Source organism: Neolamprologus brichardi, chromosome 1 (assembly GCF_056152115.1).
Source record: "Neolamprologus brichardi isolate AB-2024 chromosome 1, ASM5615211v1, whole genome shotgun sequence".
Classification (NCBI taxonomy): Eukaryota; Metazoa; Chordata; class Actinopteri; order Cichliformes; family Cichlidae; genus Neolamprologus; species Neolamprologus brichardi.
In genome coordinates, this window is record NC_142104.1 from 45,158,300 (window position 1) to 45,173,254 (window position 14,955).

Genomic DNA, 14,955 nt, shown 5'->3' on the forward strand with positions numbered 1-14,955 from the left:
TAAATAATGATATATGACACAGTGCTATACATCTATATATTTGCATGTTAACTTATCAAATTTATACTCACTGTAATTAATTCTGTTGTGCTCTAAACTGGCCACACAAATCCACCAAAGTCCCAAACTAACATAAGGACTGGTCTGTAGGTCACCTCCTCATGTAAGCAACAGCAGCTGCAACAGAAGGGCTCAGCTAGAGAGCGACATGGAGAATAATATATATATATATATATATATCTTTTATTTTGTTTCCTCACTTTGAAATTTACAGCACAGCTTATTTATATCTGATCATTTAAAATAACAAAAAGACTTCCTCTTGTGTCCTTTGTGAAGGTGTCTGCCTCTCGACTACATGCAGCCCAAACTGCACGGGTGTATTTTCACAGAATCAAAATAAAACAATGACTGATTCATGGTTTCAGTTCAATCTGTAACTGTGACTCCAGCCTGTCTGATGAAGCCTCAGCAGAGTGAAACTTGGAGCTGGTCTGTGTACGTGCCATGTTCCTGTCCATGAGTTTTCTTCAGCAAGCCAAGCTACTTCTTGGAAAGACAACCTGAACCTTAAACATCGTCGGAGTTACGAGAAAGCAGCCTTCCTTGTTTTAAAAACAGAATCACATTTAAACTTTGCCATGAGTCTGTAACCATGACACAAACAGCAGGAACACCTGCACAGCACACAGGCCTCTGTCTTTTTCATGTTTAACAACACATTTCTAATTTGCAGAAGATAACAAAACTGTCGTCATCCCTAAAGTTGCCATGCAAAGCTCCAGTCATAAAGCCAGCAGGTCAAGTGCAGAACCATTACAGCATCACTGATACTGTCTGTATGCAAACACAGGCTGTTAAACACTGAGATATGCAGGAAGAACTGTAACAGGGTGTGTGCACAGACACACACTTGGTAATCATGGCGTCCAGCTGTGCAGGAGTTAAACTTAAAGGTGTGTTAGCTATTCTCAAAATGAAGGCTGAGTTTAATGTCTCAGCTTCTTATTCACACTGAAACGTGAGCTCTATCTGTGATGCAGAACGTTCACACTTTTACACACAACATGCAGGAAATAGCTCACCGTTACACTGATGCAAAAAGCACCTGTTTGTCGGCTGTGCAGCTTAATGCAGAACAATGCAACATCTCAGGCACAAATTCTAACCAACATATTGTGGCAGAAAAGTGTCCATGTCATCTCGTCTTTATCCTCGAGTTCAGTAAAACAAACTTAGCACAAAAAGTAAGAGATTTGCGTTTGGCTTATTATTTCCTTATTGTAACGTTGCTATCCTATACCACTGCAAACAAGTTTATTTCTCCTTAAGTCCCACATTTGGAAGTGCACTTGTGGGTTGTTTATTAGATTAAAGTCTCCAGTGAGCGAGATGCTCCCACACTGTGGCACTGCCTCTACCAAAGCTGTTGCCCATCGGTGTGGAGAACTGTGGAAGAAGAGCCACATGCATGAAAATAAAGAATTTTGTGTTTGAATAATAAATTGTGATAAGATATGCATTAGTATTTTGGAATTATTTTATTTAACCATTAGAAAAGTAATTTATTATTTAACATTTAATTCAAAACAAACACACTATTTATAAACCAATATTTCAAAATGAATCATTAATTCATTAATAAATACTTTAAACTGAAAATAGATTTCAAAAAAAGGATTTAAACACTCAATAAAAATCTTTTTTTCTTCACTCAATAAAAACCTAGTGTCTAAACCATTTTCAAATTTTAATTTAAATTTCCATCTTCATCCGCTTTATCCGGGGCCGGGTGGGGGGCAGCAGCCTAAGCAAAGAGGCCCAGACCTCCCTCTCCCCAGCCACCTCCTCCAGCTTGTCCGGGGGAACACCAAGGCGTTCCCAGGCCAGCCGAGAGATATAATCTCTCCAGCGTGTCCTGGGTCTGCCCCGGGGCCTCCTCCCAGTGGGACATGCCTGGAACACCTCACCCAGGAGGCGCCCAGGGGGCATCCTTGTCAGATGCCCGAACCACCTCAGCTGGCTCCTTTCGATGTGGAGCAGCGGCTCTACTCTGAGCCCCTCCCGGATGGCCGAACTTCTCACCCTATCTCTAAGGGAGAGGCCAGCCACCCTTCGGAGGAAGCTCATTTCCGCCGCTTGTATCCGCGATCTCGTCCTTTCGGTCACTACCCACAGCTCGTGGCCATAGGTGAGGGTAGGGACGTAGATCGACCGGTAAATTGAGAGCTTCGCTTTTACACTCAGCTCCCTCTTCACCACGACGGACCGGTGCAGCGTCCGCATTACTGCAGCTGCAGCCCCAATCCGTCTGTCGATCTCCGGCTCCCTTCTCCCATCACTCGTGAACAAGACCCCGAGATACTTGAACTCCTCCACTTGGGGCAGGAGCTCGTCCCCGACCCGGAGTGGGCACTCCACCCTTTTCCGGCTGAGAACCATGGCCTCAGATTTGGAGGTGCTGATCCTCATTCCTGCTGCTTCACACTCGGCTGCGAACCGCTCCAGTGCGAGCTGGAGGCCCTCACCCGATGAAGCCAACAGAACCACATCATCCGCGAAAAGCAGAGATGAGATTCTGAGGCCACTGAAGCGAAAGCCCTCCGCCACTTGGCTGCGCCTAGAAATGCTGTCCATAAAAATTATGAACAGAACCGGTGACAAAGGGCAGCCCTGGCGGAGCCCATCACCCACCGGGAACGAGTCCGACTTATTGCCGGCAATGCGAACCAAGCTCTTGCAACGGTTGTATAAGGATCGAATGGCCCGTAGCAATGGGCCAGACACCCATACTCCCATAGCACCTCCCACAGCACCCCCCGAGGGACACGGTCGAATGCCTTCTCCAAGTCCACAAAACACATGTAGACTGGTTGGGCAAACTCCCATGCACCCTCAAGTATCCTCGAGAGGATGAAGAGCTGGTTCAGTGGTCCGCGACCAGGACGAAAACCGCATTGTTCCTCCTGTATCCGAGGTTCGACTAGCGGACGAACCCTCCAGCAGGAGGCTGAGGAGTGTGATCCCCCTGTAGTTAACACACACCCTCCAGTCCCCCTTCTTAAAGATGGGGACCACCACCCCGGTCTGCCAGTCCAGGGGTGCTGCCCCTGATCTCCACCCAACATTGTTTTTAAATTCCAAATAAAAAACCAGATTTTCAGAATCATTTTTAAACACAATTTGAAAGAGAAATAAGTGAATCTGACTTTTATTTCTGACATTTAAAATGACGATTTCATTCTTTCTTTTTGTATATTTATAGCCTTCTAGGGAGCCCTTCTTATGTAATTCATGCATGTGTTATTTTCAGACAGGTGGGGGTTATGTCTCCTCCCCCCAGTCCTCATCATTAATGATCTAGTCCAGTATTTACTTGGGCGTGACTTAACCAGTTAACCAATATGTCAGCTGATCTATCTATGAAGTTCTGATTGGTTAATTTGAATTGTTTTCTGTTTCCTGTCTTGTATTTAAGCAATGTTCTACGATGTTTTACTGTGACCCTGATGAAGGCCACAAGCTGAAACGCTTTGGTCCATTATTAAAGTTGTTCATCTTCCCTCAAGTGTTGCTGGAGTTCCTGCTTTGTGGATCCATTTCCTCACTACGTTTCCCTTTCCTGCTAGCTCGTGGATCAGTGAACAAAAATGCTTTCAAAGCTTGAAGCAGCTCAAAGTGTAAGAACCAGCACCGAGACATTGTTAGTTTTAGAGCAATGCTGCAGCCGACAGCCTTTAAACTCATGATTAAAATGCTGCCTGTAAACACATCTGTCCAGATGTGACACATAGTGACAGCGTGTCCATTTATCCACCAGTAAAACACTTCTTTATCAAATTATTATTTATTTAAGCTAGCATTAACTGATTATACTTTTTAATACTACATAATAATCCACATGTTCCCAGCAGAGGATGTACTTCCTGAGACAACTGGAGGACTACAGTCTTCCACAGGAGCTGCTGATCCAGTTCTACACTGCAGTCATTGAGGCAGGACAGTCTCAGTGACTGCAGTCCTGCAGTCCTGCCCTGTTTGGTGGCTGCAGCCAGGCGCAGACTGCAGTGGAGCAGAAAGGATCATCGGCGCCCCCCTGCCCTCCATCCAGGATCTGTACCTCTCCAGAACCAGGAATCAGGCAGGGAACATCCTCACAGACCCCTCACACCCTGGACACAGACTCTTTGACCTGCTGCCCTCTGGCAGACGGTACAGAAGCCTGCAGACCAGGACCCCCCGACACAGGAAGTTTCTTTCCCCTCGCCATCTCCCTCCTAAACAGTTGACCTGTCACTGCTCCCACTGCCAGACTGCAACTGCACCTTATGTACATTCTGTAGTATTCACTCCACCTCATTCATCTCTGTATTTCATGTATATAAGATTTGGTTATTTATGGTTGGTTTACACAGCTTTGTATATATATATATGTGTGTGTGTGTAGATAGAGTTAAACAACTCCTTGGTGGCTGACCCTGGATCAGGTCCTTGAGTTTCTGGAGACCCTGGGTGCCTCTACAAAGCTGCGCAGAGATCAGGGGCAGCACTCAGCATTTCAATTATGAGTTTAAAGGCTGTAAACGTGTGAAGAGCACATTGTTTACTAACAATGGTAGCTAGCATCGGTAGGACCACAAAATGCCCTCTATAGGAAGTTGATTTCAGCTCTGATTAAAGAAAAAAAAAAGCCTTTACCCTGAGAGTCTTACTCACAAATCATCAAATCTTCCATCATTTCAATAAATGTTCATCTTGCAGAAGACAAAAAGGAAGAGCCCCAAATCTCTTTTACAGCCCACTTTTGTACTTGCTCACCTTTGTCTCCTTCTGTCACTGGATAGCACATCAACCAGTGTCCATCTCTGTTTATCTGACTTACATGATTTAATACAAAGTTTAAACATTGAAACTTTAAAATCACTTCTTTACATTTTCTCTGTTAAAAACAGAATTCACTTTCACGTCCCATTTATGGATATAATTCACTTCATGTCTTTGGCACATTTTCACATGAACATTTATTGTAAAATAATCCTATTTAATTCAAATACAGTGCAATTCTTACTTCTCCCTTTTAAAACTCTGGAGACAAGCCGAGGCCCCTCAACTCTGGACCTGGGCCCGCTGAAGGTTGCCAGGGATTGGCAGATGCAAGCGGACTTGGATCAGAGGCTAATTTTTCCACAGTGTTTGTAACAACTACTCTGTGACCGGACCTCGTCCTTTGGTCATTGAGCTGATGGTACCATGGGAGGAAGCAATTGAGGAGGCGTTTGAGCGTAAGAAGCTGCGGTATGCCAAGTTGGCAGCTGAGGCAGAGGACAGAGGCTGGAAGATCAAGCTGCGCCCGGTGGAGGTGGGGTGCAGGGGCTTTGTTGGCAGCACAACAGCAAAGCTGCTCAGAGAGATTGGGATCAGAGGACAGGCACAACGCAGGCTATAAGATAGATAAGATAACTCTTTATTGTCATTGCACAGTCATACATAGTACAATAGTACAATGAAATTGGAAAACTGTCCTACGTCAGCACTACATATAACACAACACGACACGATACGACACATCACAACGCAACACAAACAACACAGTATAATAACTTAGTAATAAAAAAGAAGAATAAGTGTATTTGTATTGCACACTGTTATTATTGCACATTAATTATTATTGCACCTTGTTATAAATATAAATATTATTATTGTTATTGTTTCAAACATTGTTACCTCCCCCCTAAAAAAGTCCAGGGAGGTAACCAATCAGGTCAGCTGTTTGCATTGATCAGGGCTGTTGTGAATTAGAGAGCTAGCTAACAGTGCTGAGAGGACCAGTCACTGGCTAAAAAGGGCTGACATCACTTGGGCAGCTACGGCAGTCAGCTAACCGCGATACACCCAGGATTGATGGACCCGTGGTGGGCCTGCCTCAGCAGGGGGCGTCAAAGGGTGAAACATAACATTAGAAGTTTTCTGGTTGACTGCTACAGCCGTCTCAGCGCCTCCTGGGACTGTGCAGTCAGGCTCCATAAATGTTAAAGAGGTAGGTGTTTCTCAGCTGCAGTGAATAGACAGAATAAACTGTAGGAAACTAAACAGGAGAAAGAAGAAGAGGAAAACAATTTAACATAAACCACTGATGCACTCCAGGCCTGATCAACCCTGCAGGGCCTCCTTGGATGAGGGTGTCCAGTGATAATGGCCGAAACACCCGATGAATCCAAGGTCCACTGCTGACGATGTGTCCCACATTTTAATAATTTAGATCAGATCTCTAATCCCTAAACCTGACAGGTTTGGCAGATCAGCCTGGGTAAAAGACCGATGTGTGCTGCTGGTAAAGTTTCTGGGCTTTGCTCATAACAGCCGTCCCCCAAGATTTTCTCAATTAAAGCAAAGCATTGTCAGGCACTGTAACATCTGGTCCTTTTACTGAATGTGTTTGTCAATTTCCATTTATTTGTATTTATTTTATGCAACTTCTTGCATTAAGTCATTTTAAAAGTCAGACATTTGGAGGTTAGTGGCTCCAGTCCAGCTCCACACACACCTGGATACACCGAGGTCAGGCTCTCCGTGAGGCCTGTCACTATCATTATCACTATTATACTACACTATTATACTGCTACTGTATACTACATCATACTGGCTCATAATAATGGATTGCATTTATACAGCGATTTTCAAGACCCTCAAAGCACTTTACAATTCCACTATTCATTCACTCTCATATTCACACACTGGTGGAGGCAGCTACAGGTGCAGCTACAGGTGTAGCCACAGCTGCCCTGGGGCAGACTGACAGAAGCGAGGCTGCCATATCGCGCCATCGGCCCCTCTGGGCATCACCAGTAGGTAGGGATGGGTATCGAAAACCGGTTCTTGTTGAGAACCGGTTCCCACTGTTTCAATTCCTTGGAATCGTTTGCCATTTTTGCAAACGATTCCCTTATCGATTCCAGTCGCCCCGAATGACGTCACCACGTTGCGGAGCGTCATTTACCTGGCAGGAAACATGGCGGCTCAAACGCTCAAAAGTTTGGTCATACTTTACGAGAACGGATGAAAACAGGGCAACTTGCAATACTTGCAAAGTAGATATTTCATTTAAGGGAGGAAACACGACGAATATGCAAAAGCATTTGCTCACAAAACACACGATGACCTTAAATGAATGTCGTGTTTTTAATTCCGGACTCGTGAATCTCAACCCAGCAGCAGCGGTAACGTTTGCACGTCCTCTCCCGTTAATGCAGGTAAATAATCAACTAACAGTGCAGATTATGTTAGCGCGATCTGCCTTATTACAAACCTGCCATTACTGTGCGTTTAGGTGACCATGATGAGACAGAGTCTGGCTCAGATGCTGGCAGTTCTCGCTGCAGTCTACCGTAGCGTCTCCTTTCAGGCCAGGATAGACGAATGTCACCGAGCAGAGACTCAGTTTGTGGTCAAAGGCTTGCAGCCGTTTGCCACAGCAGATGATTTTCAGTAAGTGAATGTGTTTAATTGTAGGCAGGGACATTACTGGATATTCTTGTGTAATTGCTACAGAATAATTTATGTTATACTTTGTTATTGCTGCAGAAGAATATTTATTTTATTATTTTACATTTACAGTTTTTTTCCTGGGGACCCTGTGACACCCCATTGAAGAGCTGTAGGCTGTGGATCTCTTAAGATCTCACTGTTGGGTTTGTAAGGCCATGTTACTCCTACATTTCTATCTTGTTCAAAGAGAAGATATAAAACAAAGTTCTGAGCTAATCGACCTTAGTGTTCTCCTTTTTAAAAAAGAATCGATAAAGAATCGAATCGTTAAACAGAATCGAGAATGGAATCGGAATCGTGAAAATCTTATTAATACCCATCCCTACCTGTAGGCAGGGTAAAGTGTCTCGCCCAAGGACACAACGACCAGGACAGACAGAGCTGTCGTCCCACAGTTAACTTAAACATATTTATTTTTTTATTTGCACTCAAAATGAATCAACTTTCAGCAAAACCCAATAATTACAGTTCTGTGTTAAACAATTACAAAACGTTCAGATTCACACACACCACCAAACTCAGACATTAGAACAGTTATTTCTGCTACTCAAACTACATTTCTTATTTATACATTAATCAAACTCGTATTCTGATTTATATTTGACCAAAAATGCTTCATTATTAGGAAATAGAGAAAAGCATTTTTACTCACATAAGGATATTAAGACCTTTCAACCTCTCTGAGCTGTGATGTGGAGGCTAGTTGGAGGATCTCTTTCTACTAATGCATAGCTTGGGAAACAAACAGCAACGTGTGGGACTAATAAAGGTTATCTTATCTTATCTTATCAGAGAATTCATAATGAAGCAGACATGTGAAGCAGGCAGAATCTGGACTCATCGTTGAGAATAACTGTCCCCATGTTCAGGTTCATGTTGCTGACCTTTGGTGCAAGCCCCGTCCAGTCAAACATAGCATGCTTGGAGAAGACACCGCTGGAGTAGTCCATCCCCAAAAGTGCTGCTAATTAGGCTCCATGTGACTCTCATCAGTACCAGAAGCTCAAAAGAAGATCCAATAACAGAATGAGCTGTTTGGCTGTTTCATGGGCACAACCCACAAATGCTTTCTTTTTATCACAACTGGTCACGGCTCAGATCCCTGCATTTGTTGGTTTTGTATTAGAAATACTAAAAAATGAAATAAATGTACTATTAAACACGGACTGTCTTTTACTAGGGCACCTGTCAAAGGTCAAAGGTAAACAATTCTTTATGTGAATGTGTTGGAAGCAGGGATTTACCTGCAGTGAATCTCAGAACTGGGCCAATGGAAAGCTGGTGTGGTCACCTGGTCGTGGTTCTTTCCTCTTCACTGAGGACTATTGCTGACTAGGAGAGGATATGCTAGAACACTGCCTATAAGAAAAGATCCACCCTTAAAGTTCTCGTGTCGCGATATTCATGTTCGATGTTGAACTACCTGCAGCCCACATGCTCCCATCGAGGCAGGAGGATGCCCGATGGTGACTGAGTATGACTAAGTGCAAAGTATTAACTTGACCTTCAAAATCCCCAGATCACAGCTCAGTCTAGTCTGCAGGACGATGAGTCTGATCCACGAGGGCCTGCCTATAAAACATCAGCATTTACAGGATCTGTAACACTCTCAGAGGTCTCGTAGAGTCGGGTCTCACCGGGTCAGAGCTGCTTCAGCAGCCGGAGGATCCACACAACGTTAGACGAGTAATTACAACTTTACAGTTTTATTCCAGAAGATCAACAGTGTTAAATCAATGGTTAAACTGACTTATCCAAACATTTGTTTCCAAAAGGAGTCATTTGGATCCATTTGTTCAATTAAAACAATGACAGTTTATTCAGATTGGAAGATGTAGCAAATAATAAACCCTTAATTTTACTTCACAACATTACATTTTGTGCCTGTTTCATTAATGTGTTGGTGAAACTGGTGTGTTTTTGTTTTTAATGATAGTAATTACTATCACTGGGGAAATTTCCCATTTCTTATTTTCTCAAAAACCTTTGAATTCAACACAGAAACCAAACACAAAAGGAACTAAAATTCTACACTGAGGAAACCTGACGTATGAAGCACTCTGGAGCATCTCTGCTGGGTGAAACAGGACAAACACAGGTGATAAGGCATGTGGAGAGTACGGTTCATATATGAGCGTACGATGAAACATCCACCTGCTGACGTGAGGACGTCACTGCTGTCATCAGTTGTCCTCACAGCCGGAGCGCTTCCTGTAGTTTTTACTCATCATGTTCCTGAAGGAGGTGAACTGGCACCTGGACTCTTCGACCTTCTTTTCTTTTTGCACCTCTTTCGTTTCCTCTCCTTGACCCACAGCTCCACTCGTGTCCTTCTCTTCATCTTTTTGTCCTTTCTCAGTTTTCTCTAGATGCTCTTCTGTTTTCCTTCCTTCTGCCTCTTCGTCCTCCTCCTCCTCCAGTAGGTGACTGAGATGCATTCCTGTCTCCTTTGTACTCACAGGAGAAAGCTGGTCATTAGGTTGTTCCTTCAGCAGTTGCTTGGGTCTGAAGATCATCTTGTGCTGGAGGTCACAGGGGGAGCTGCCTCTTGCCTCTTGCCCCAGGCTGGACAGGAACTGATAAGCCACTCTGCTATTTTCCTGATCACTGCTCTCATTCACATCCTCCAGACTGTAATGTGTCCAGCGCTCAGGATGCACCAGGTAGTCTGGGACGAATCTCTTCTTTGGTGGTGTGGGACAGATGGATGACGGCTGGCTTGTGCTTTGACTGTGAAGTGAGTCGTCTGCAACAGTGTTCTGATTTCGAGAGGAGAACTTCTGCCTGCCAATACTGTCCAGGCAGTCAAAGATGCTGTGGCTGCGGTCAGAGAAGGCCGAGGTCCCTCCACTCAAACTGAATGAACTCTGAGATGTGGGAATAGTTGCTGGTGCACACACATCATCATCATCATCATCACTGTGGTCCAGGTCTGGGTCAAATGGAGCTCTGCTGGGCTGTTGTTCAGGCTCCGATTCATCGCTGGCTGACAGCTGGTCTCCATCGTCACTGTTGATCATATCACCACGCTGTCTGCCGTGCTTCTGATCACACATCTTCACACCAACACAAGAACCTGATGAGGGAGGAAGAAACAGAGCTGTGCTGTAATAACCATTATAAGGCCAACATGGTCCAACTGTTGTTCCTCGAAGAAGACTGCAAAATCAAAAAAACATTTCATGCTATTGTTTTGTATTTAAACTTTTTCTCTTGACACTGCAGGGACTCCTGTTACAACGACAATAAGGATGTACAGATTCTGGACGAGAAGTCAAACCTGGATGCCAATGCTTTGTGTTTTCCACCAACTCTCCACGTTTCAAACTGTTTCCATGTCTCTGAGCTTCTGTACTGGTTACATCATTACAACGGTGGTAAAAAACCTACGATTGTACAGCTGTGGCAGCCACAGCACACTACAAAAGAGGGGGTGAGAGGTGCACGACCGAAGCACGTGACACAGGATGTGATGTCAAATCCAGCATGCAACACCCTCGACATGGCGATAATTATTAATAACAATATTTAAGTCATGCCACCAATACTGTAACGTGAGCGTAGGCCATAATAATACACTGACCTTTATACTTAAGTGAGCACTCAAAGCGCTTTCTGCTGCAAGCCTCATTCAACCAATAACACACATTTCATGCAAGCGCTTCTGTTTACATTGTATCGGCTTCCTTGACACTGCCATCATTAGCATCATTCCCTGCTCCGTCAATGAGCAGAGACACCAAACATCAATCAGTTTAAAAACAGCAATGTCTCAAAGAACTGGATGACCTCTAACTTTCTGCTTCTAAGTTCAGATCAAACTGAGATTATTGTTCTCGGCCCTAAAAATCTTGGAAATATCACCAGATTCTTACTGTGGAGGGCATTTCTTTGGCCTGCAGTAACACTGTGAGGAATCATGGATGTTTGACCAGCACATGTCCGTCTCGCCTTCAATACTCAAGTTAAACATTGCAATCAGTGGCTGACAAAGTGGCTGCTATACATCCTTCACTTAAAGAGTGGCACTAACATAAAACATCTTTTTAAAGAGAGATGCGGCCAAGAGCACAACAGAAACTGTAACTGTAACCGGAATATCTCTGATTTATTTTATAACCTTTTTGCAAACCCTGTTCTCCACAGCCTATCTAACAATAGAAGTAAATGTACTGTACGCTGGAAACACAAAGAAACATCGAAAATTACTTTCTGGCACAACGGATCTCCCGGGTTACTGATTCTGCGCAGTCCCGGCTCCTCCCCAGCCAGCTAGCACGCTAATGCTAAGTGCTGTTGCGCTGCAGAGCAGCGGTGAGAGAACTGCTGGTGGCAGAACTGCCGGGGATCCTTCTCAAAAACATTTCACCCTGTCAGTGGTTTACCTGACTGCTGGCGCTAACACCGACCCGGTAGTTTACAACGACGCGTAAACATCGACTTCCTCTACGCTCGCGTCTCAGAAGCTGCTGCCCCCCAGCGGCCACAAAGTGTGGCTGCAAAAGGATCAGACGAGCCTCCCGCGTCTGCAGGTACAGCGCGTTTCTCCCAGGAAGGATCCTGACAGATATGCACCGTTTTATGTTTGGAAGGAGAGTGCGGTGGCTGCCTTTTTGACACGGAGAAAGCTTATGATATATTGTTTTTAATAAAATTAAAGGAGATAGGAATTAATAGTTCAATGTTTTGTTTTTTTATATTTTTTACATGATCGGTGAATACAAGTAAGAACAGCGCAAAGTGTTTCAGGGATTTGTTTTGTTTTTTGAGAATGGTTTCTCCCAGGAAAGTATAGAGAGTCCACATTCTCATTATTACTGATAAGTTTGAACATTTGGAGAATGGATTGGGCTTTTCTGATGATGGCATAATCTGGAAGAGGGGTAAAATGTAACGTTTGCTTTTAAAAAGATAAAAGAAGAATTTAATAAGATAGAGGATTGGTCCTTTGAATTTGGATAAAACAAAATGTTTTTAACAAGGAAAAACGTTTCTGCAAATCTAAACCTGCAAATTTACACTCATGACTTGAAAAGGTTAAAACAATTTACGTTTTTGGGAATATAGTTGTATGGAAAATTGACCTGGAAAGTACATATTCCAAAAATAATTTATAAATGTAAAAGAGCTTTAAATGTTATGAGGTGTCTGGATGGGAGAGAGTAGTTTAATAAGGTCAGTTATGGCAGCATAGCATTTGGTTCAGCATGAGTTTCATTACTCAGAAAACTATAAAATATTCAGTATCAACATTAAGATTATTTATAGGTGCCATAAGAACAACTCCAACACCAAGAAAAACCACTTCAGCTGAGAATGTGTTCTACATACTGGTTTAATTGAAATGCCCATAATGAGGATCATCCATGTCAAGAGATTTTAAAACTTTGGGGAAAGGAAAAAGGATGCAATCAAGTCATTTTGGCTGCACAGTCGACACGATTACAAGGGATTAATGTCAAGGGTCTGAACGGGATGATGGGAAGGGCCAAATACCACTGTCCAGCTGACTGTCTGTCCTTTGCCAATAATTTCAATAATTTTATACTCGTTCTGAAACTGCAGATTTTAAAGAAAGGACAACGGACTGTGATGGCTGATGTAGCCCAGAGCACTAAGATTCATCTGTCTGAGGAAATGGTTGGCAAATGTTTGTCTATGATTAAGTCATATAAAGCATCTGGGCCAGACTCTCTACATGAACGCGTTTTGAAAGCTTGTTAAGCACAGTTGAAGGGGAACTTTTGACCAAACTGTTTTGGTTTTTATTAAATACTTGTATAGTTCCTAGAATACGGAAGACTAGAGTAATTAAGAAATAATTAAGCCACTTCTCAACAGGCCAGGTTCCAAAGCCCTTAGTGAGTTTCGTCCAGTGGCCCCTGTGCTTAATGGAGCCAGGACGCCAGCAAAAAGGTGAAGAGGAATCATTTGTGACAATCGGTATACTGAATAATGAGACGCTGTAATGTGTTTTTATTGTTGTTGTTCTAAATGTGAACGCGGGTTCATATGAAGTGATTTGATTGATTTGTTTATGGCTTGACAATTTTCCATTGATGTGGATAATAACGTTATTCTATTCTATCTCAAATCAGTCAAACACTTCTTCAATCACCAATACATCAATGTCTATTACCTGGAACTGATATTACTCAGTCTGACAAACGAAAAAACAAAGAGAACATCTCAGATCCATGTACAGTACAAGCATATTTAGATAATGGCTATTATGGGTACCTTTTATATGGATTCATCAAAATAATCCATATAAAGAATCCTGCAATCCATGAAAATGAACGTTTGTTTTGAAGAAGAGGCAGTATAACATTGTTCTTTACGAAACATGAAAGAACTGTTACATAATTTACAAAACAACAAATTGCAGCTGGACATAAAGACGTTTTGGACAAAGTTTCTAGTTCAGAATGTTCTTTTTTGTTGAGGTACTTAAGTTAATAGAGAGAATATAGTTTATACTTTTATTACTATATGTATTATAAATATATGTCTTGATGTATACTCAATCCCAAAGGGTTGATTCTGTGTATCTGGATGGAGCATTTTCAGTGGGAGAAACGTTTCATCACTCATCCAGGTGACTCCTTCAGTCTCAGCTGACTGCAGGTTTCCTTATAACCGTATAAACAGCACATTTGCACAATGACTGAAACCACCACTGGCAAACAATAGGGTGTGAGGTCAGTCCTAGTTATGTAGAAAGTTAGTATTCACACTTCATTCCAGTTGGTGGAGGTACTGCACCAAGACGTTGCTTACCGACCGCCAATAAGAAGCCGAAGAAGTCCGCTCCAGTGTATATTAAAAACGCAGTTCAGTTCTTTTTTAAATCAATTTAATCAAGGGACTCTGACACAGATAGTTGAGCATCGCTGAATTACTCTGAATTTATTTTTTAAAAATGTGGCATTCGCAGAATCAGTTACAGATGTCATTCACTCTTAAAAAATGATCAACCTATCCCCGCTCACTGTCTGGACCCTATAATGACATCAGTGTCCTCTTCATTAAAACAAAATAATTGCAACATACAGTCTGTACGACCATATTTTCCAAAAAAGAGGACACTTGACGCAATCATGAAGAACTTTAATGTTTGCTTAATGAAATTTTTAACATATTTAAACGATGCCTTCGTTTAAATATGTTAATTTAAATATGAAATTAAAAAATGAAATTAAATAATGGTACAGAAATAAGGCCTCATCTGTATCAGAAAAATACGACGGTACGGGGGGATTTTTTTTGCAGTTTGTCTGAAAAGCTGCAGTTGTGTTTGGCATTTTTAAACATCAATAGCGCTGATGCACGCAGTCTGTCCCGTCTGTGAGCGCAGAACAACCAGCAGCTGCGCAGGAATGAAGTCACACATATGAGTCCTGAAAATCC

At 42.8% G+C, this 14,955-nt stretch overlaps 1 protein-coding gene across 2 annotated transcripts; it reads right to left on the reverse strand.

Annotated features, from left to right (window-relative positions):
* Positions 1-7,976: 7,976 nt before the first annotated feature.
* On the reverse strand, positions 7,977-12,015 carry tssc4 (tumor suppressing subtransferable candidate 4). 2 transcript variants are annotated; one of them, XM_006804164.3, is made up of 2 exons: positions 11,755-11,922; positions 7,977-10,621 (listed from the first exon to the last, which is right to left on the reverse strand). In XM_006804164.3, the coding sequence occupies exon 2, from the start codon at positions 10,599-10,601 to the stop codon at positions 9,729-9,731; it is 873 nt and encodes a 290-aa protein (XP_006804227.2). In that variant the 5' UTR covers positions 10,602-10,621; positions 11,755-11,922; the 3' UTR covers positions 7,977-9,728. The 2 variants fall into 2 exon arrangements, with proteins under 2 accessions (XP_006804227.2, XP_006804226.2); XM_006804163.2 differs by lacking the exon at positions 11,755-11,922 and adding an exon at positions 11,931-12,015 and having other exon boundaries at positions 7,979-10,621.
* Between the last annotated feature and the right edge of the window lie 2,940 nt (positions 12,016-14,955).

Coding starts and splice junctions, on each gene's coding strand:
- tssc4 (XM_006804164.3), bottom strand. CDS start 10,601: ATGTGTGATCAGAAGCACGGCAGACAGCGTGGTGATATGATCAACAGT.